Below are 23,447 nucleotides of genomic sequence, written 5' to 3'. Positions count from 1 at the left end.
TGAAGTTGTCCCGCACTCGGAGAGCCTGTGCACCCCCGTCCCGCCGAGCAACGCGACTCCTGACGATCGCGCTGCATCTCGCACAGTAAAAGCCAGCCCCATCTGGCCCGAGCACCGTGACTGCTGCTACCTCGAGCCGGAGCTCGCACCGCAAGAACGGACCGTCCAGTCCAAGCAACGTGAACCTGTGTCCCCCGAGCCGTAGCTCACACCGTAAAGATTGACTGCACTTTGGCTCACTCCCTCTGTGAATACGCCTTGCTGAAAGCGCCTGGCCGCTGGAATCACCTCTAGCTGCTGCCCCCTCTTCAGGACCAGAGCATCGCCGAGACCAAGAACCTGCCCCACAACGCATCGCTGCCCTCTGTGTAAGAGCCTGCCAAGCCATCGAGCCATAGCTCGCACCGAAGGAGGAAGGCACCGCGAAGTGGGATGTCGGATCTCCCTCAGCGTTGTGCGCCCCGGACCCCCTCTACAAAGCAAAAGGTACTGTGTACGTGTTGTGCTGTGCGCAGCGCTCGGGACTGAGGTGTCCGTGAGGCGCGCACCTTCTGTGATAGCTTTGCCCTCCAACGCTGTGCGCAGCGTATGCGTGAGACTCCCCCAACCTGTCTCACTACCGCCGTACGAGTTGCACGGCAGCCTGACGCCTCGTACTCCTTGTTACCTCGACCGCGCCGTACACATGGTACGTTAGACGCGTGAGGTTTAGCGAGGCCCTTCTCGTATTAGCCGTACGGGACGTACAAGAGTGCTACGAAGCGCACACGCTGTAACGAATAGTGCAACCACGATCTAGGCACTACCTTAACTGCTGTGGAGCCGTTTTTAGAGTTATGAAGATCTCCCCAAGAGTTGAACATTGCTTTTCAGAACTGTGGCATCGTTTTAAGAGTTGCTTGAACCCTTGTGAAGTTAAGTTTGTACCTAAACCCTGCTTGAACGGTTTTTATATAAAGAGTATATTTTTACAAAACAACAGTCTTGTGTCTCTGTGTGGTGGGTTGGCAAGTTACTGTGTGTGTGATTACAAATGATTAACCCTATACTCTAGGGATTAGCCTTGTCTGCTCGCGCCACGCCGCCTAGAGGGTGAGGAGGGGTTATTTCTAAGAGTAGTCCTTTGCCCTGACTAGAGGAGAGGGTCCCTGCTTGTCACAAGTGCATACCTGTGCCAACCAGAGACCCCCAATTCTAACAGGTAGTTTGCTCCATAGTAAGGGGGCCAGATATGAGAAGGCACAACCTCCATTATGTGAGGTTCGAATGCGGGGCTGAGCAAGATACGATTTGGAGCATGACCTTAAATTTCTACCAGGTAGGTACCGTTTACATTTATTTTTCAGGTATTGTGGGCCAGCCCCGTACATTGACTTGTGAACAAGACTTAACATTTTAAATTAGCACCTTTGACGAGTTGGCAGCCAGTGGAGGGTACTCCTCGGTGCTCCTGTTCAGGAAGTCCTGGGCCAGCACCGGCTCCCAGACTCTCCATCCAATCCAGACGCTGCTCTCATGCTGTGAGAACAGCGCCTGGATTGGTCGGAGCGGCCTGGTAAGGTGCTCGCGAAGGGAATGTGGGGGGCCTGTGCCATTTCTCCACCCAGCTGTACAAGACATCTGGGTGAAGAAATGCTAAGTGCGCATGTCTGTTTGTCAGGCCTAAGACAACCAGCCGAACCGACATGCGCACTTACAAGTGCCCGCCCCTTCTCCAAGTCCCTCGCTAGTATTGAGAGGATTGATGGCCCCAGTGGCGTAACATAAGCCCCCACAGCGCCGGTGGTGCGGGGGAAGGGGGGCATGAACTCCAGGGGGCTCACTCAGCAAAAGTGGTAGGTTGTGGGCCGAGGAGAGGGGACCCCCTCGATGTACTTTGCAGAGGGGCCCTCAAGTTTTGTTACACCTCCGCCCTGGTGTGTGCAAGGGCCCCCTCCTCCCCTGGTGTGCGCAAGGGGCCCCATCTCCCCTGGTGTGCGCAAGGGGCCCCTCCTCCCCTGGTGTGCGCAAGGGGCCCCATCTCCCCTGGTGTGCGCAAGGGGCCCCATCTCCCCTGGTGTGTGTAAGGGGCCCCATCTACCTGTGCCAGGCCCCCTCCCGCAGGAGCCTGAGCCCACCGAGCTGCCCGCCTCTATTTGTTGCTTGGGCATTAAGTGGTATTTCTGGCATTAAGGCCCCGTGGCCGCTCCCCCCCGTGGAGGGCATTAATTGCTGTTTACTCTCGTCGTGGCCGGATTAGCGCCTGCTAATTGATGCCTCTGTGAGGCGCCGAGAGGCCTTTTCGAGGCGCTGTGTCTGCGCCTCTCATGTCTTTGCCACCTGAGCTTCTTATTAAAAAGACAGCGGCTCTTATTAACCTTTCTCGGGGACGCGGCTCTGATATTAAAACCCCTCCATCCCGGCTAATCCCAAAGCAAATGAGGATCGGGGGGGGGGGGGGGGGCACTGACACCCTCCTGCCTCGGGGGGAGGGGGCTGGAGACTGGCACCGAGGGGGCCGTGCAGTGGCACTGCCAGGCATGGCAAGGGCAGCCTCATGGGGGTGCAGAAGAGGGGGGGGGGGGGCGGACGCAGAGCCTGGCACCTGCACTCTTCGGGGGGGGGAGGGTGGATGTGCCAGGAGTCGCCCTGTAGATGGCGCTGGTGTGCCAGTATCCAGTGTCCTGGCGGGGTGAGGGGTGGTAGAGAAACCTCACATCAGGCAGAGGGCGTGGGCACGGGTCTGTCTTCAGAGCTGTGCCAGCAGCAGGGCACTGTGCCACCTGCCACCCAGTGCTCTCCACCTTGAGGGAGGTCGGAAGGAGGTGGAACCAGCAGAGACTGGCATCGATGAGAGGGCAGGGGGCGTCAGAGCTGTGCCAGCAGCAGGGCACAAAGCCACCTGCCACCCAGTGCTCTCCACCTTGAGGGAGGTCGGAAGGAGGGTGGAACCAGCAGAGACTGGCATCGATGAGAGGGTAGAGGGCGTCAGAGCTGTGCCCGCAGCAGGGCACAGCTGCCACCCGGCACTCTCCACCCTGGGGCAGGCAGGGGGGAGGATAGAACCAGCACAAATTGGCATCACTGATGTCATCAATGATGTCACTGACCATGTCACGAGTGATGTAATATGTGACCTCATCAGCAGTGCATTGTGGGCGCGCAAGTTATAGTTAGCAGAACTAACTATAACAAGCGAATTTTTCTGGTTTTATGAGTCAAATGTCCAACTAACTATAACGTCCCTGAAACCTATAGTTTTTTAGTGAATTTCAAAGGTTTTTTTAATACTAATTCCCAACGATAACGTCTGTAAAACCTATGGTTTTTTCATTGAATATATAAATATATTTAAATCTAAGCCTCCTGCATGTTCATAGAAAGCAATACACATGTACAGTTACAGATCTATCGTACAAATAAAGGCTTTGATACACCGAGATCTGCTGTATATTTCTATCTGTTGCGTATAGTGCATATGTGGGAAGGGCCCATTCTTGAGTAGTTTTCTGAAGATAAGGTGGCTGTCGGTGGACGTTAGGGGGTAAAGAGTTCCATAGTTTGGCAGCTTGAACAGAGAAGGATGTGCCACCCATGGTTTTTTCTTGTATCTTGGGATTTTGAGGCGAGGTGCTCCTCTAGAGCGGAGGTTCCCTCGTTGAATGTGTTTGGTGATTTTATTCCTGATGAAGAGCGGTCCCGTTCCATGTATTGCTTTGTGGGTGATACAAAGCAGCTTGAACGTGGATCTTCTGGGAACCTCTAACCGATGCAGCGCCCTCAAGGCAGGGGTGATGTGGTCTCGCGGTTTGATATGCAAGAGTAGTTTGGCAGCCGAGTTCTGAATCTGTTGTAGTCTTTACATTGTCAGTGAAGGTAAAAGCGATCCATGGTGGAGGCTATTGCCGTAATCAACTTTGGACAAACCAAGAGAGATGGTAGCTTGGACCTTGTGTGGAAATCCCAAATGAGGGAAGATTTGTCGCAGAGTTTTTATATTGACAAAACTTGATCTTGCTAATTTATCCACTTGGACATTCATCGACAGCTTGGAGTCCATGGTCATTCCGAGGTTTACTTCCTTCGATACTTTAGGCAGTGATCCCAGTTTATCAGTCCATGCGGGAAGCGGGTTGTAATGTTTCCAATCGCCACACATGAGTATTTCAGTTTTTGAAACATTCAATTTGAGATGGTTCCAAGTCATCCACAGATCCACGGCTCTGAGACAGCTGAAAATTGGTGATTTTCCATTGTCTTTGGGGCATTGCAGTTGAAGAAATATGTGTGTGTTATCTACATAGTTATAGCATGAGGTGAAATTGATTGATCAGTGCTGGTAATGACTTCATGTAGATGTTGAAATGCAGGAGTGAGATGATAGAGCCTTGAGGGACCCCTGTGGAGTATGGTTTGGACGAGAAAGGTGGGGTACGGATGACATTAGTTCTGTTTTGAAGGTAGAACACGAACCAGTCTAAAGCAGTCTCCTCTATGCCGGCTTCGTAGAGTCTTTGTATCAGAGTGTCATGGTCAACCCGTGTCAAAGGCAGCCGAGAGGTCCACGAGGAGTAGCGCAGCAACCCTGTTGCGGTCAACTGTGTTCTTCAGGTCATCCCAGATGGCATAGAGGGCAGATTTAGTGCCACTTCCTGGACTGAATCCCGTTTGGAAGTCTGAAAGTATGGCCTTCTCTTCAATGACTTGTGACATCTGGGCGAACGCTGCTCTTTCTACCAGTTTGCAAAGGAAAGGTCCATTTGTAATCAGACTGTAGTTGTCAGGGTTCAGCGGGTCCAAGTTTGTTTTCTTCAGTAATGGGCGTATGTATGACTTTTTGAGTTTTTCTGGAAATATTCCTGTACTTGGGGAATTGTTGATGGTGGTTCTTGCTGGTATGGCAGCAGAGGTTGTTGGAAGAACTGTCTTGAAGGTTTGCGGTGGGCACGGTACTGAAGGGCTGCCGGCAGGCTTGCTTGCTTTCAACAGGTCCATAAATTAATTGTGTGAAATGTGTTGGAAGGAACGGAGAGGCTTGGTTAGAGTATTCTTGGATTGCTGTTTTGCAAAAAGGGTTTGTGCTGGTGCTTTGTCTCTCTTTTAAGTATGAGTCCAACGTGTCTGCTTTGTCTGTGTGATGATTTGCCAGTTTGTCTGTGAACTCTTGAGTAATGGGATGAGCTGGATTATGAAATTCATTGAGAATTTTATAGGATCTTTATTTCGACAAGTAGCATTTTGATTTCTGTCTGAATAGTATTTTTCCTTTGCTTTTTTGATAGCTGACTTGTACAATCTGTTAATTTTTTTGTTGCCATAGTTTGTCTTGGTTGGTGTTTGTTTTGAGCCAGGCACGTTGCTGCCTTCTAATGTTTGGTTTTATATCTTTTATCGCTGCATTTCTCCAAGTTGTTAGTTTTCTTTTGTTCTGTTGAGTGGTTTTTAGTGGTATTAGGATATCAAAAGTTTCCTAAAGCCACTCATTTAGTTAGTTGTGTTTCTAAGTGCTGCAAATTGAGTTTGTTCCAAGGCCGATAGGTGGATGCACGTAAGGTGGTTTTAGGTGCATCACTTAGTGTTGTTTTATGTTGTAAGCAAGCAAATGGTGCTCTGACCATGTGACTGGAGTCATCGTTTGAAAAGTAACAAGTTCTGTTTAGCAAAAATTGCATCTAGGATGTGTCTAGCGATGTGTGGGGGTTCGTGGACAATCAGATGCAGGTTCAGTGCGTCTCGGCCAGATATGATTGTTTTCAGATGGGGCGTATTTGGTTTGTCAAGCCAAATGTTGAGGTCACCAAGAACGCATAGGTTGGAGTGTAGTGTTATCAGGTTTGAAACTGTGTCTAGAAGCGTCTGGGGATGTTGCATTGCTAGGTGGAGGTCTGTAAAAGAGCAGGAAGTTACAGGAGGAAGATGGTGTATGTTTGCATTTTTTGAAAAGGGCCTCACAATCTTTCAAGGAAGATGTGGTCAACTTTAGCGATATGTAATGTTTTCCTGAACACAACAGCTAGAACATCCAGGTGCTTCTGAGTTCACGTGCTACTCAGCGAGATTTAAAATAGCATCTCGCCTGCACTTCTTTTTGGTAAGTAACCATCTCTCGAGTGGGGAATCTTTTGATTGTTTCTAATCCATTCTCAGATCACTCGCTAGTCTCCTTGACAATAAACGTGCCCGCCACCAAGAGAAAAAAGTAGCAGGTGGGATTTTGTTAAAACATTATCGATTCAAAAATGGATCGACGAAACCTGTGATTTTATAATGTGTTTTTTTTTTTAAGGAAGACGTGAACATGGCACCAGGTTTTATGGTGTGGGAAGCCTTCAAGGCTACTTTTAGGGGATGGTGGTGGCATATAGGGCCAATCCTTTTAAATTAAGAAAACTTACGATTGCTGGGTTCCAGAAGTCCGTGGAGCGGGCTAGGAAGGAACTTTCTGCTCGGCCAACTGAGGATCCGGAGGTAGAGGCACTCAGCAGGAATTAGCAAGGGCAAAGGAGGAGCTGAAAAGTTTCTTTATACTCAAGGAAATTGCTGGAAGCAAAGCTTCTCAACAAAAGGTGTACGAAGAGAGCCAGCATATCAGCAAATTCTTAACCTGGTCCACAAAAACACCACAGTTCAAGCAGTCTATTACACAAATTGGAGATGCCAGTACTAGGTGCCTTGTGAATGATAAGGATGACATTGCCAACGTTTGTGTGTCCCATGTTAGTAATATATATGCAGAAGTCCAGATAGAAAACCCTCGATCCCTTGCAGATTATTTTATGTCACTTCAGTTACCTACGATTAGTGAGGAGGACCACATGCTCCTAAGTGAACCAATCACAGTTGAAGAATTAAGGCAAATCATAAAGATGGCATATGAGAAGGCAAGTGGCAACAATGGGATCCCTGTTGAAGTGTATAAATTGTTTTAGATGAACTTGCCCCGTTCTTGATATCACTATACAATAAAATTATGGCCGGAACAGCGGTCTCAGATAGATTTAAGGAGTCAGTCGTGATCTCAATTTTAAAGAAGGATAAAGACCCAAGTTCTTATCGCCCAGTAAGTCTACTAAACGCAGACTACAAGCTCTTTATGAAAATCTGGGCAAATAGAATCACGGGCTGTGCGCAATATGTGGTACACGCAGATCAAACCGGGTTTCTGCCTGGGAGATCCATGGCTGCAAATACTTTTTATCTGATCCAGGCCATCGACTTCTTTTCCGCTAGAAAGGAGGAGGCGGCCATCTTAATGATGGACGTGGAAAAGGCATTCGACCTGGTGGATTAGTAGGCCTTTTTTAGGTCTCGCTAGGGCCAGTGCATGCGCTGGTCTGGCGAGACATTTAGTAAGCGGCGTTTTAAAGTGCTGCCAAAGGCAGCCACCAGCTTGCTCTTACGCGCACAAGCGTGCGCAACGTGCACAGCACTTTCTCCTGTCGCACGCACCACTCGCGTCACCACGCACCTATGGGTGATCTTCATTACTCTGAGTTCATGTCTTGTAACTGGGCCATCAGCTCCTCGTCAGTCTTCCTCAAAACAGTCCTTACGTAGTGAGCAGATACCAAAGGGCTCTTTGGTGTCATCCCACGCCTTCCCCATGATGCATAACTGAATACAGTAGTGTATTCTCTCTGTCTTTACCCCATTACTACATTCGGAACTGCAGAACCACTTTTCCAACTGAAACCTATAGTGATTCATAAATGTGCGTGGCCTGGACCATGTGTCTGTCTTACAGTGTCAGACATTGAAACACTCTTCAAAGCAGCCCACAAGGCCCCCACTCCCCGTGATGATCTTTCTTGCACCTCTGCATTTAGGGATCACTCTTGTATTTCACATAGCATCCCTTTGGCTTGCTTCAGCCACCTGCTCATTGTTGAAATAGATGGTTGCATGCCCTGATGAACAAAACGTAAGAAACAAACAATCGACCTTTGCAACATGGTTTGTTGTTTCCAGGTAAATCAATATCGCCTATGCATATCACGGTTATGCAAAGACTCCTCCTCTTGAAAAGCAGCAGAAGACACATACATTGAAAACAAGCATTGGCATAGCCAATAGGTCTCGCCTTTGGAACCTTATAAGTCTTTAGTTATCCAGCACAATATCCTTGGTGCAACAACATCAAGTGCTGCATGGCTTAACACTTATAAGGTCCCAAAGGCGAGACCTATTGGCTATGCCAATGCTTGTTTTATCTTGGGAAAGTTTGGCTTTCCACGCCACCTGATCGAGATGCGAGAGAGTTTATAGAAGAGCCACCACAAAAATAATTATAGACTCAGAGGAGGTGGTAGAAGTAGTAATAAGGCGAGGTACTAGGCAAGGAGGCCCTCTTCCGCCCCCTTTTATTTTTACTTTTTATTGAGCCACTAGCGATAAAAAATTGATCTAATGTGGCAATCTAAGCCCCCCTAGCAGGAATGGCCAAAATCAAGTTGTTTGCCGACGACTTGATCTTGTACCTGAGTCCAGAGAAACGAACATCCTGAGAACGCTCGGAGGAATCCAGGGGTTTACAGAACTGGGGGGCTGTAGGGTCAATCAGGCTAAAACGGAGCTTCTCCTATTTACCGCACCAGGATTGGCGCTCCCAGAAGGGTTAACATTTCTGCCTCTTAAACCTATTAGATATCTGGGGCTATACGTGACAGTGGACTTCCTCCAACTTTTTCATCTGAACTATGGTAGAACACTGGATAAAATAAAAAGTCTGCTAGAAAGATGGACACTTTTACCCCTGTTAATAATAGGACGAGTCTCTTTGATAAAGATGTCGATTTTCCCCTTATTCCTAAATCTAAATGTAAAGATTCTAATCCGGTATTTTACCGAAGTGGACAAGGTGACCGAAGAGTTCATCTGGGCTAAGAAACCACCTTGGATTAAGCGCTCTATTTTACACTTGGATGCTCTACCTCCTTTGGCTGCTATTATCAAGCTGCACTACTTACCTTACCTCAGCTTTTGGCCACTATTTCCAACTTCGATCATTTTCTGTTTGATCTCATGTTAATGGAGAGTGCAATCAAGTCACCAGAATTCTTGCGCTTCGCAAAGCTACCAAAAAAGACAAGATACAAGGGGTAGTAGTGAGCGCATTATTTAGCCGCATGCAGCGGCTCAATGAGAAGCACAACATCCCATGTTATGTTATGTTATTAGGCACTTGTAGAGCGCGTTATCACCCAGGGGTATCTAAGCGCTATCAGCGGACATCCCATGATGCCGCGCATATTCCTCTTTACACGACTGTGAGATACGGGGCCTCAAGCGCTCTCAAAAGGGGTCCAGCCCTTCATCGTGGTAGGTTTTTATAAACTAGGGGACTTTTACATCGGGCCAATTTGATGACGTGGGATGGTTTTACAAAACAGTTTGAAGCTCAGAGCCGCAGTCTTTGGCACATTACATGCTTCCTATTAACCAACTACAGAGGAATCAGCGAGTGTTAGATTTATTTTAAAAGCAGCCTTTGAGGTAAATTTAGCTGGTATTGGCAATTGGTATAGGCTAATACGCCAGGAGACGAGTAAGAATCTTATTGAAGCAATGCTCCCAAAAATTGCCCAGGAAACCAATTGTTGGTTTAATTGCCTGGAATGGCTACTGTGAGTTTGGCCACAGGGTGTTGAAGGCAGACAATTTTTAAAGAATGTCCTTCCTCTCCAGATGAGTGGCATATTAAACTCTTCCAGACTCCACAAATGGTTTCCTACGACACCGACTGACTGCTTTAGATGTAATCTGCCAGAGGCGGGGATTGGACACACATATCCTTTACTTGCCGAGATTACAGTGCTTCTGGGAGGAGGGGTTCAGGTTTGTTAGTAAATGTCTGTCAAGAGTTATCCTTCCATGTGCATCGTTGGCGTTGTTTGGTTTCTCCTATGGAGATGGAAAGCTCTCATTTTAGAAGCAATGCTTTGTCTTTGTAGCCATCGCAGTAGCCAGATCTTTAATATTCCAGAACGAGAGGTCTCAGAAAATCCCTCCAATAGCTCAAAGGTTCTTGAAGTTGAGGAGGACCGAGAGACGCGATGAGGCCGACGCGATGAGGCCGACGCGAAGAGGCCGACGCGAAGAGGCCGACGCGAAGAGGCCGACGCGTAGAGGCCGACGCGTAGAGGCCGACGCGTAGAGGCCGACGCGTAGAGGCCGACGCGTAGAGGCCGACGCGTAGAGGCCGACGCGTAGAGGCCGACGCGTAGAGGCCGACGCGATGAGGCCGACGCGATGAGGCCGACGCGATGAGGCCGACGCGATGAGGCCGACGCGAAGAGGCCGACGCGAAGAGGCCGACGCGAAGAGGCCGACGCGAAGAGGCCGACGCGAAGAGGCCGACGCGAAGAGGCCGACGCGATGAGGGCGACGCGATGAGGCCGACGCGATGAGGCAAGATTTGAGAGGACATGGGAGGGCTTTGCTGCCACCACGCGTACAAATGATACTGTGCGATTTACTTTGATGATCTTTTGTATACATTTTTATTCCCACAATACCTGACCTCGGATGGTGCTGTAATAGTTAAAAGGAGGATAGTTCACAGGAGAGAGTTAAATTGTTCATCCAGTATCACTTTTCCAAAGGAAAGTCTGTAATCTCGTGGGGCATGAAGGTGGGGAACGCAGGTCATCATGGAGCTGCTCTTTAGAATGCTGGTACTGCGCACCATCTCAAATGAGTTATGAATTTGCGCTTTTTATTACTGTACATTTTAAATTCGTGACTCAATATTCTATTGGTTATTTAACTTGTTTTTGTTGTATATTTTGCGTACCACATTTATCATGTACACATGGACTATGAACCTCATTTTTCTTGTTGTCTATTTATAATATGATATTGGAGAGTTTGTGTTGTTTTTTATGCTCAAATATAAAAAATAAAAAGAGCCAGACCCCCTCCTTTTTCGCCTTTCCGATTTTGGGTGATGGTTTGATAGCCGAGAGGGCGGCTTCATGCAGGACTGGAGCCATGTCACCTCCCAACCATGATTCAGTTATGAAGAGTACGTCTGGTTTTGCTGTAATGTTTGTTCTTTGAGAGCAATGAAAGATAGAAGGCATGGAGAATGGAAGAGGCCACCCCGGGCAGGTGCTGAGGCCCCCGTTGGCACCTGTGTGGGTGGGGAGGGGGTGGGGGGTAAGACCCGCATCATTTCCTGCCCCTCATGAACCCTCGCTGTGTTGGATGCAAAGGCGACCCAAGGGTCAAAGAGGTGAAGCTGGGCTCACCAGGGGCTGTGCCAGATGCCCTTCAGCATCCCTTTGCCCCATGAAGAGGGGGTGCCCAGGGGTGCCCCAGGCGGTGATACCTCTGGCCACCCTCTCCGTGCCAGGGCAGTGTGGGCATCCCCCAGCACCTGAGCAGAGGTGGGTGACCTCTGACCTGCCCGGTCCACTCTCACTCCAGAGGATGCTGCAGCCTCGCTGATGCCAGCCTGGAATCCCAGCGCACCCGGCTGGGAGCGTCGCAATGGTGTGTTTCTAGGCACCTTTGTCTGCTGGCCTGCAGTGACCCCAGGTCCGGGTGATCTGTCCTCACACCTGTTGTCTTTGTTTCAGCTCGTGAGCCGAGAGCCAGGACGCTGAGCCGGAAGGATGGACGCCCCCTCAGAAGGTCTGCTGTCTTTCTTATTGCATGTTATACCCGTTACATGTCACGCACGCTGTCACGCACAGAGCGTTCTCTGCACTAAAGACACTATCACCGCTCTATAGAGACTGTCACTCAAATTCAGCCCAAAAAATGAGTACAGTGTTCAACATCTGACCCCACAAGAGTCACCAGAGCTTCTGGCATTGCCTCGGCAGCAGGGGGCGCTGTTCATGTCCCACGGACCCTCATTCTACCTAACCCTGGGAAAAGCGCTACGCTCGCGTAGTTTGCGAAGTTTGCGCTACTTCGTACTACGCGAACTGCAAGTAGCACAGTGCAAACACGCGCGGCGGTAATTTTTTGCTTGCTCGCGATCCTCAACATCAAATTGGCGACCGCGAGCAAGCAAAATGACATGCCGGCGAGACTTTTTCCTCGTTCGCGATCAGCAACATCAAGTTGCAGATCGCAAGCGTGGAAAATAAACCTCCCGGCAAGATTCTCAACGCAGGGAGGTCCGGTTTCTCATTGCGAGTGGTCACGTATGCTCTCGACCGCTCGCTAAGAGAAACTACCAGTCCGTGTTGAGAAAGCTGCCGCGCGAGTAAAAATCTCCTCGAGCTGCAGAAAACTACAGCTCGCACCGTTCAAGATGCCGTTTTCAATGATTGCACAGTGCCGGATGCTTGTCCGCACTGTGCAATCATTGAAAACAACATCTTGCACGGTGCAAACAGGGTACTACGCAGTTCAAGTAGTGCACTTTGCATAGCTTGCGTAGTGCACTTCGCGTAGCTACGCATGGCACTACTTTGCGAACTACGCCCAACCCTAATTCTACCCAGCTCCAGTATTATATGTAAGAAACACAATGAGGGGAGGGAGGGGGCTCTGTTCATGTCCCACGGACCCTCATTCTACCCAACTCAGTCCCCCTACATACCCTCCGAGGAGGCCAAGGCCTGCTGTCCCAATCTTGGGTTTGGCACGTAAGTCGCTGATGGCAGCATATCTTGTGAAAGCGCACCACCGTTCTCTCAGAGCAAAGCCAGGGCTGCCCTCCCCTGTCCTGTGTTTAGTACATCAGGCTGGGATGGCAGCGCGCCGTGTAAAGGTGCACCCAGCATACCCTCCGAGCGTACCCAGAGCTGCTGTCCCTGTCTGTCGGTGAGGGCAGCGTACCATACTTTGTGATCTTCTAGTCGACTCGACCTTTTGATCTGTGTCGCCGAGAGTGCTTTCCTCGGGTCCTTCTCATTCAAAGTTCCTCAGTTCTGTGAAAACCAAGAACCTTGCCCTGGTGTCCTTTATGAACGTGGAACGTATGTGCAGAATGCTGTCAGCACATGTAGAGTGTTAGGACTCTTCATGTGAACGAGTCTGAGGACTTAAACCAGTTAGATCCATTTCTGACCCCCCTGGTTTACTCTGGCACCGGATGTGTGCGTGCATGGCTGCATCTCTGTTAGAATTGGGGGTCTCTGGTTGGCGCAAGTATTCACTTGTGACAAGCAGGGACCCTCTCCTCTAAGTCAGGTCGAAGGATGACCCCTTAGAATTACCCTTGCTCACCCTCTAGGTGCGTGACGTGAGCAGCCAAGGCTATTCTTCAGGCGTTTCTGAGTTAAGCATTTGTAATAACACACACAGTAAAAATACCAATCCCCCCACAAATGGACACCAGGCTGTAGATATATAAAAATACGTTCTCTTTATGTAAAAATATATCTGAGCAGTTAAGACTTATCACAAGACCAATAATAACGTTTTAGTTGGGCCACAAGATTGTAAATAGGCAAGCGTTTCTTCTCAGTTACAGTTCAAAAATGTTCTTCTTAGTCTCTTTGACTCCTAGAACTGTCCTTAGCTCCTTGATACCTTTTTGGGGCTTGCTAGCCGCTTCGTAGCGCTCCTGTGCGCTTCTCCCAGTGCGAACGAGCGACACCCTACCACGTCTTACGCATCTGGCGTCGGCACGGGTACGACGAGTACCGCTCCTAGCTGATGAAAGCAATGGTGCGAGCCGCTCCCAGCTGGTGCGGCTCGTACGGCGGGGGGAGAAGGATCTCACAGCGCACTGGCGAACTCACAGCGCGCACTGAAGGCAAAGGGTACAGTTCTCTTGTCAGGCTACGAGGTGCACAGGTGATGTCAATTTGGTCACGGGGAAATAAGAACGTTGCGGGCCCCGAGCCCGTTGGCGCTGCGACGTACCTTGGGAGGTCAATCTTTGTGAAGGCGGGTGCGGGCGCACAGCGGCTCTTTAGTGAAGGGTGGCGCAGCGTCCGGGGCTCCTGAGCTTCAAGGAGTCTGGCCTCTGGGTCTGGTGTGGACGTCAGGCGGGAGCGTGGGGGGGGTGCACTAGCGAGCCTCCAACGGCGGTGCTGCAGCGATCTCCCTCAGCGGGGGGAGAGCGGCTCGGCGGAGCGGGGCTCTCCCTCGGCGGGGACGGGCAGACACAGTTCGATCACGGCCTCGAGGAGGGGCTGGGGGCACCAAAGGTCACGGCTCCGGCGAGGCAGAAGTCCTTTCAATTCACCGGCAGAGAGCAGGTTGAGCCAGATGGTCCTGTGGCTCAGGTCAGGGGGCAAGCTCAGACAAGCACTTGGAGAAAGTTTCTAGCACAAGTCAGCAAAGTCTTTTCATCAAGTCTTTTCCTCTCCTTCCTCAGCAAGGCAATCAGCAGGCCAATCCTTCCAGCGTCGTCTTCTCCTTCTAGTTGGGCAGAGGTTCTTTGTGGAAAACAGGATTCTGATTTACAAGTAGCAGGGCTCCTACTTTTATACAGCATTTTCTTTGTTCTCACAGGCCAGGGGGGCCTCTGCATAACTTCATTCAGTCTCTGAGCACTTTGTTGGGTGTACTCTGGCTTCTGCTTTCAGTGTGAGGGGCAGGCACATCAGACACTCCACAGGAGGTGGAGCCAGCATTGTGAGGACAGGGGCAGCCAGGAGTGCCTTGTTGACAGTCCTTCACCCTTCCTGGGCCAGGTGTCGGCTGAGCCATCAGTCGCTCCCCAGGGGGCGGAGCCAGCATTGTGGTGGCAGAGCACAGCCCTATTCAGAGTCCAGGGGCACTCCTCCCACCCATCCTGGTGTAATCCTGGCATTCACCACCTGTCATCCCCAGCCCTGTCACTCACATAACCCAGACAGTCAGATACACATCCAAGCAGAGGCGGGCTGAAATGGTCAGGCAAGCAAATGCTAACTTTCTAAAAGTAGCATTTGCAAACACAGGATATTAAAATAAACTTTACTAAAAGAAGTATTTTATTATTCTGAGCTCAGGCATACTAAACTTTAATTTCTACCATGTTCCCTGAGCCTGCTGGGATTATAGAGTGTAATAATTCCAGCAGCCCATCTTGGCCTAAGAGAACAGGTAGCCTTACAATAGTGAAAAACGAATTTGGCTGTAATTCACTATTAGGACATGCCACACTCATCAGAGCATGTCCTACCTTACACTTACAATGCACCCTGCCCTTGGGCCTACCATAGGGGTGACTAATATGAAGTTAATGGAAGGTTTAGGGGCTGGCAAGTGTGTGCACTTGCCCAGCCAGCATGACAGTACCAGACTGCGCGCAGGTTCTGCAGTGGCAGACCCTAGACACATTTTAAAAGGCTGCTTCTGTGGGTGGCGCAACCAGCGCTGCAGGCCCACTAGCAGCATTGGCATTTACAAGCCCTGGCACTCCTGGTGCACTTTACTGGGGACTTACAGTAAATCCAATCAACCAATCATGAACATCAATCACAGTTACACTTTACATAGGGAGCACTGGCACTGCGGCACGGATTGGCCGTGGCGCAGCGCCCTGAGCAGCGGACACCAGCAAAAACATCTGAGGCACATCAGCAAAAAGTGGAAGGGAAACTCACGCCAAGGTGCCAGGTCTAACAATCTCTGTAGCTGGAGAGTGGAGATACAGACACCCACGTGAGGAGGATGACATCAAGGGTCCCCATAGAAAGTCCGCGAAGACTTTGTTAGCCAGGGATTCTTCCCAAGCATTGCCCTCTGTAAGTGGTAGCTGGAATGGTAAGACTTAAGTTTCTGTTGTACATGGAGAAGAGGCTTCTAGGTAAGCCATGCTCTTTTGTCCAGCCCGTATTACTCCAGTATTGGAACTTTCATAGATTCACGTGCTTGAATCATTCCCCGTCGTCCAGATGGGAGTCCCCGGTACATCGAAAAAGCAATTGTGAGAAGTTGGCCTGATGTGCAGTGTTCACTATTCTAGTGATCACTATATATCAGTCCAAACAACCCTTATTGATGATTGGTTGTAAGTCAACCTTATAGACCAGCTATCCTAGTAGCATGGATACGAGCAGTCTAAGGCTAAGACTCTAGAGGGCGTGTTAAGCCAGCTGTTTTACCATCACATTACCCCTTGAACACCCAGTGAAAGGACACCACACAAGTGTTATGAAAATAAACAGTGTATTTATTAGAATCACAACAACCCTGTACTCTTTATGAGGACAGGGTGCTAGGCACACAACAAAACTCTTACGAAAATACTTAAGTTAGCACGTTATACACAAATGCCCGAGGGGCACGAAAAACCATATACTCTAAAAGTGGAATGCGAATTACTAGCAGGTAAGTAACAGTTCTAATAGGCTTTGGAATCGCTAGGACTGGACTAGGGAATCGTTAGATTACTACTAGGAGACCCAGGGGACTCGGGTGCAGAGTGTGCACTCTCACGCGGGATGCGGGACAAAGTCTATGGAGGCTAGTAAAGGCAAAGTTAGTGTTCGTGGGCGAACCCGACCTGGTAGGAAGAAAACGACAGTGGATCCTGACCCTAGGATAGTGAGGCTATGCTGGGACACCGAAGTGCCGAAGTTACCTAGCCCAGGGGCTGCAGCTGCATAGGTCTGAAAAGACGTCGGGGATCTCGTTGCCGGACCAGGAGCCTGGAAGGAAGAAGTTGCTGGCAGGCGACCAGTGAAGGAAAGTTCGATGGATCCAAGCCTGGATCAAGGAAGAAGAAAACCTGAAAGCAGAGGGGACCAAGTTCTTGAATCACTAGCCAGTGATTAAGTGGGCACCAGGATGGCACCGGGCGAAGTCACCGCAGTCAGGTGAGTGGGCGCTGCTGGGCTCTGCAGTCTCTCGGACCAGGAGGCGTTGTCGGCGACCAGGATGGAGGTGCGAGCTGTCCCACGAAGGTTCTTGCTGTCGACGTCGCTGAACCCAGGATTGGGCAACAAGTCTTGGCAAATGCAAGGCCCACGCGGTGGACCTAAAATGGCGTCTTAGCCGGACCAGGAGGGTCCAGGGTACTTCTCCGATGGAGGGAAGCAAGGGCCAGTCTGGAGCAACCAGACTAGCAGCAGTGATGTCGTCGGGCGTCGTTCAGAAGGCCACAAGCCAGCGGGCTAGTAGCCAAACAACGCGGTGAGCAGCAAAAAGCAGAAGGGCCCCACGCAGATCGTGGAGATGCTGGGAGGCTGCACTTCGGTGCTGGAGCTGCTCAGGGTCGGGGCTTCTCGGACCCCAAAGCACTCACCAGGAAATTAATCGGTGGGCTTGCTGTGCAGAAGTCGTGCAGTCTTGAAGATGGCCGGTCCCTCGAGGTCTCGTCACACCCACGAATCTCAGCGTGACTGATGATGTAGGTAGAGGTCAGAGGTGCCAGGGAAGCCGGTTCTCGTCGAGCTGGGCAGTCTTGATCCGGAGGAGAGACTTGCAGCAGACCGCAGTGTTCTTTAAGATGGTGCCTGCGGATGCAGGGTGACTACTCCTTAGTCACAAGGGAGAAATCTTAAGAAGAAGTATTGAGTTCCTTTCGTGGAAAGTAGTTTCAGGATTCAAAGATGATCTGATTTGGAAGGGGGCCAGTTCCTACCTTTATCCTGTAAAAAGGGGCTGGCACGCGACTAAGTCCTGCCCTAGGGGTGGGACTAGGAGGGGGGTGGTTACACCCACTTCCTTGGCGGGCTTTTCCCCAGCACAGGGTCTGGAGTGACCCTGGAACTGGTTCCAGCCAGCCTATGCACAGTGAGCACCGGGGTGCCACGTGCAGTCACCTTCCTCTAAAGCCCTGCCTACCTACAATACACAAAACCCTGTCTGGGACGGTGCTGGCACCGCCCCTGGCAGGAAACCCTTTGTCCTTATCTCCTGCTCTGGGAGGACTCCCAGCAGCAGGAGGGCAGACTTGTGTCTCGGTGGCAGCATCCATTTTGTGGAGCTGAGGCTCTGTTTGACTTTAACCGGGGTTAGGGGTTACATACATGTCGTGTCCCTCTAGAAGGGTGGAATGCTAACCCCGTCGCCAGAATTGGCGAGGGGTTAGTATTCCAATTCGTATGACACCTTACTCGACATGTTTTGATAAAGCGATACCAGAGTTGGCATTTAACCGCGAGGATTATAATGCACTTAAGAGTATATGGTATGCGATATCATGGAAACGGCTAAGGGATGGATCCCGAAAGCCGCAGACAGGCTCAGCTCATGCCAGAGCACCATCTCACACGATTCCAAGCACTCTGCCTTCAGGATTGTTAAGGCCTGCCATAGGAGTGACTGATAGGAGATCTGTGTGTCCATTTTAGGGTTAGATATAGGTATACTATATCTAAAGCAAAGGGTGATTACACCACCTTGCCCCAGCTGTCAAGCAGCCAGTTGTGTCAGATTTGGATGGCCAGCCAGGGGTGGCATAATACATGCTGCAGCCCCTGGTAGGCCCTGGGTACACCTATGCCCTGGGTACCTAAGGTACACTGTACAGGGACTGATAAGGTGACTCAGTATCCAATTTAGATATGTACCTAAGGTACATGGAATCCATTTTACAGAGAGAGCAGTAGGCCTGGGGCCCCGAATAGCAGGGTCCCAGGTCAACTAAGTCAGAAAACCAGCAAAACACCAGGCAAAAAGTTGGGGGCAACCATAGTCAGGGATCTACCTTCCTACATAACCCCCCCCCAAACGAAAGGAGATAAGGCTAGCCTTGCCAGGTAAGCCTATATTGCCTGAGTGGCCATATAAGGAAGTACCAGCACTGGCATGGTTACCCCGTATCTCATGGTCCACTAAGCAATCCCTCACCCTAAGGGTGTCTGAGGGTCTCCACCATAGGGAATCTCTACCTGTGGTGTGTTTTGGCAAAGGAAAAAGCTGGTGCTGAAATGGAGTACTGAAGTGAGGCTCCACTAATTTTTGGCTCAGCTTCCTCCAATCATTTTCCACCATATAGGCCTTTCTTTCCAAGACTGAGTTGTTTTGGGCTCTCAGGGTCAACCTCTGGCTACCTACAGCTGGAGGTTGGGTCCCTCTGTTTGGCTTACTGGAGGGACAGGTCAGGTCTGGGGCCCTCAGGTCCCAAGTTTGGCTGTGCCCAACAGTGTCCATCTGTGGGAGGCCCCTAACTAATTTTAAGGGGGATCCCTCAGGAGTATGTTTTATTTTCACTTGGCTAGGACTACTAGCTTCAGTGCCCTTAATCTGCTGATTGGGAAATTCTTTTGGACAGGGGGCCCCTTGGGGTCCAACACTGGCCTCCCTGACCTCTACAGCCCTGGGCTGACTGAGGCAGGGTAGAGAGGGGCAGGTTACCTGCTCCAGACTGGGTCCCACCTTGGAAGGGTCCACTGACATCAGGGGTTCTGCCAGGCTAGGCCTGACTACCTCTGTGGCAGTTTCTTCACAAGGGGTCAGATCAGTTCCCTGAGGAGGCTGATCTTTTCCTAAAGTCTGGTGGGAGGGAGATTTCTCTTCCTCCTCAATGCTCTCTGTCTGAGTGGAGTGATCCATAGTTTCAGGCTTCACAACACTATCATCTGTCTGAGTTTGAGCTGTGGCCATCACAACTCTCCCAACCTTTTCAGGAGGGGGCTCAGTTTGGGTGTGGGCTGTGACCATTACAGCCTTGACAACCTGTTCTGGGAAGGAAGTTGTCTGAGATGGGGTTGTGACTGGCACAACCCTCCTGACCTGTTCAGGGAGGACATCTTGGACTGGGGCTGTGGCTACCACTGCCCCACTAACCTTACCATGGATGTTTACCATTTTAGAATGGGTTTCTTGCTCAACTTCAGCCCAGGCTGAGAGCTCTAAATCATTCCCCAGTAGGCAATCTACAGGCAAGTTTGGTGACACTGCCAATCTCTTGTGGCCAGTGACACCTCCCCAGCTGAGATTGACCACTGCCATGGGATGATCTCTCTGTACTCCATCAATATTGGTTACCTGGTATGTGGCACCAGGTAAAAGTTGCCTTGAGGGGACTAGACTCTCAGTCACCATAGTGATGCTAGCCCCTGTATCTCTATAGGCCTCAACTTGTATACCATTGATGAGGGGCTCCTGTCTGTACTTGCTCAAAGTGTTGGGACAAGTTGTGAAGTTGGCAAACCCCATGCCAGTCTCACAGACAAGAGTATCTAAGTTTGGGGACCTGGTTAGGCCAGAGTCCCCAGGAACTCCCAAAGTAAATGCACCCAAATTCTTGGGGGCACTCCCACCACCTGGGGGATTACTACTAGTAGTAACAGGAGGTTTGGGAATGTTACTTGGGGGTATGTTTTCCTTATTGTTATTATTTGGGCAACTGCTGTCAGTTTTTAAATGACCCACCTGTTTACAGGGATAACAATAAGGTTTCTTCTGGTTATTGGAAGGATTCTGGGACCCACCCCCCTCAGAGGATTTTTGGGGCCCTGGTGTGGTTTGATCTGAAGATTTATTCCCACCCTTCTCTTGAGGCTTGGTTGATTCCTTTTTCTGGTCACCACCTTGGTTCTTGGGCCTAATCCTGGTTCTGACCCATTTGTCTGCCCTCTTACCCAATTCTTGTGGAGAGGTCAGATCAGAGTCTACCAGGTGCTGGTGTAATAACTGGTTCTGACAATTATTTAAGACTTGCTCTCTCATAATTAGATTATACAATCCTTTGAAATCAGTAACCTTACTACCCAGTAGCCAGCCTTCCAAAGCCTTAGTGGCACAATCAACAAAGTCAGACCAGTCCTGAGACTGAGTTTTCTGGGTGTCTCTGAACAGCAACCTGTACTGCTCAGTGGTTAAACCAAACCCATCAACCAGTGCATTTTTCAGGACCTGGTAATTGTTAGCATCCTCCACTCTTGTAGTGAGGAGCTTATCTCTACCTTTACCATCAAAGGAGAGCCACAGTATAGCTGCCCACTGACTCTGGGGAATGCCCTGCACAGTGCAGGCCCTCTCCAGAGCAGCCATCCATTTCTGGATGTCATCCCCTTGCTTAAAGGGGGGCACTATTTTAGTCAGGTGTTTAGTATCTAAACCCTTCTCTCTATCTCTTGGGAGATTGCTGCCACCAGTGGGAGCTAGCCCACTCATCTGCTGCTCTCTAGCAAAGGCAAGCTTCTCTTTGGCCAGGGCAAGTTCTTCCCTTTCAATCCTCAGTTCAGCTTGTCTCATTCTAGCTTCATGCTCTTTTCTCTGAGGGGAAGTAAATCTCCTCTGTGGAGGATTCCTTCTCCCCTGAGAAGAGGCATTAGAGTGCAGAGATCTGTTGGAGTCCCTAGAAAGAGATCTATCTCTCCTAACTCCAAGGTTAGGCCCACTTCGGGTTAGTACTGGGGGTCCCCCAGATCCTAGCCCAAGTAAGTCTAAGTTGGCCCTGGTTAGCCTTCTGACTACCTCAAGACCTTTGTCTACCTCATCCCCAGAGAGTTCCTCTTGATCCTCCTCCTCAACTGCAGTAGCAATGTTGGGGAGATCTGGATCCCCAGAGGTTCCCTCTAAGGCTGGCATGTTCTCATGTAACTGAGAAAGCTTTCTGGCATCATATGTCTCTAAGAGACCTATCAGAAAGGGAATGGTGGGGTTAGACCCCTGCTTCAGTTTTCTGGAGACACAGATTTGTCTCATCTCCTGGAAACTGAGAGCTGCATATCTTGAAGTGACCTGTGGAGGGTCAACACTGACCAGGGGAGTCTCAGTAGAATCTCCCTGGGTAGACATGCTTTTCTAGTGAGGTGTAAGTGGTGCACTTACCTACACTATGTGTTTGCCTACTGATCCCTTGCTAGAGTTGTAGTTTAGGGTGTGCTAGGCCCTAGGAGCTACAACAGCTGGTTCAGTAGAACTCAGAGTATTCTAAGCTAAGTTATATGTACCTTTAGTACTTATGTGATCTTTCACAAGATATTCTTAGGGCATGTGTGGTAAAACAACAGCAAGCTCAAATCCCAACCGCTGCTCACCAATGTGAGAAGTTGGCCTGATGTGCAGTGTTCACTATTCTAGTGATCACTATATATCAGTCCAAACAACCCTTATTGATGATTGGTTGTAAGTCAACCTTATAGACCAGCTATCCTAGTAGCATGGATACGAGCAGTCTAAGGCTAAGACTCTAGAGGGCGTGTTAAGCCAGCTGTTTTACCATCACATTACCCCTTGAACACCCAGTGAAAGGACACCACACAAGTGTTATGAAAATAAACAGTGTATTTATTAGAATCACAACAACCCTGTACTCTTTATGAGGACAGGGTGCTAGGCACACAACAAAACTCTTACGAAAATACTTAAGTTAGCACGTTATACACAAATGCCCGAGGGGCACGAAAAACCATATACTTTAAAAGTGGAATGCGAATTACTAGCAGGTAAGTAACAGTTCTAATAGGCTTTGGAATCGCTAGGACTGGACTAGGGAATCGTTAGATTACTACTAGGAGACCCAGGGGACTCGGGTGCAGAGTGTGCACTCTCACGCGGGATGCGGGACAAAGTCTATGGAGGCTAGTAAAGGCAAAGTTAGTGTTCGTGGGCGAACCCGACCTGGTAGGAAGAAAACGACAGTGGATCCTGACCCTAGGATAGTGAGGCTATGCTGGGACACCGAAGTGCCGAAGTTACCTAGCCCAGGGGCTGCAGCTGCATAGGTCTGAAAAGACGTCGGGGATCTCGTTGCCGGACCAGGAGCCTGGAAGGAAGAAGTTGCTGGCAGGCGACCAGTGAAGGAAAGTTCGATGGATCCAAGCCTGGATCAAGGAAGAAGAAAACCTGAAAGCAGAGGGGACCAAGTTCTTGAATCACTAGCCAGTGATTAAGTGGGCACCAGGATGGCACCGGGCGAAGTCACCGCAGTCAGGTGAGTGGGCGCTGCTGGGCTCTGCAGTCTCTCGGACCAGGAGGCGTTGTCGGCGACCAGGATGGAGGTGCGAGCTGTCCCACGAAGGTTCTTGCTGTCGACGTCGCTGAACCCAGGATTGGGCAACAAGTCTTGGCAAATGCAAGGCCCACGCGGTGGACCTAAAATGGCGTCTTAGCCGGACCAGGAGGGTCCAGGGTACTTCTCCGATGGAGGGAAGCAAGGGCCAGTCTGGAGCAACCAGACTAGCAGCAGTGATGTCGTCGGGCGTCGTTCAGAAGGCCACAAGCCAGCGGGCTAGTAGCCAAACAACGCGGTGAGCAGCAAAAAGCAGAAGGGCCCCACGCAGATCGTGGAGATGCTGGGAGGCTGCACTTCGGTGCTGGAGCTGCTCAGGGTCGGGGCTTCTCGGACCCCAAATCACTCACCAGGAAATTACTCGGCGGGCTTGCTGTGCAGAAGTCGTGCAGTCTTGAAGATGGCCGGTCCCTCGAGGTCTCGTCACACCCACGAATCTCAGCGTGACTGATGATGTAGGTAGAGGTCAGAGGTGCCAGGGAAGCCGGTTCTCGTCGAGCTGGGCAGTCTTGATCCGGAGGAGAGACTTGCAGCAGACCGCAGTTTTCTTTAAGATGGTGCCTGCGGATGCAGGGTGACTACTCCTTAGTCACAAGGGAGAAATCTTAAGAAGAAGTCTTGAGTTCCTTTCGTGGAAAGTAGTTTCAGGATTCAAAGATGA

At 50.2% G+C, this 23,447-nt stretch overlaps 1 protein-coding gene across 2 annotated transcripts in view; it reads left to right on the top strand.

The window, feature by feature from the left end:
- The window catches only part of MIPOL1 (mirror-image polydactyly 1), a 680,101-nt gene that overhangs the window by 144,859 nt on the left and 511,795 nt on the right, over nucleotides 1–23,447 (top strand). For both annotated transcript variants that reach the window (XR_013600818.1, XM_078659355.1), the window contains exon 4: nucleotides 11,559–11,613. Coding sequence is in view for 1 of the 2 variants with exons in the window: in XM_078659355.1 (XP_078515481.1) it covers nucleotides 11,595–11,613 (19 nt within the window). In the remaining variant the exon portion in view is untranslated. The remainder of the gene's footprint in view (nucleotides 1–11,558; nucleotides 11,614–23,447) is intronic.

Source organism: Lissotriton helveticus, chromosome 9, assembly GCF_964261635.1.
Source record: "Lissotriton helveticus chromosome 9, aLisHel1.1, whole genome shotgun sequence".
NCBI classification, from domain to species: Eukaryota; Metazoa; Chordata; class Amphibia; order Caudata; family Salamandridae; genus Lissotriton; species Lissotriton helveticus.
The sequence above is the reverse complement of the archived record's forward strand: the minus strand, read 5'-3'. Positions and strand labels throughout refer to the sequence as shown.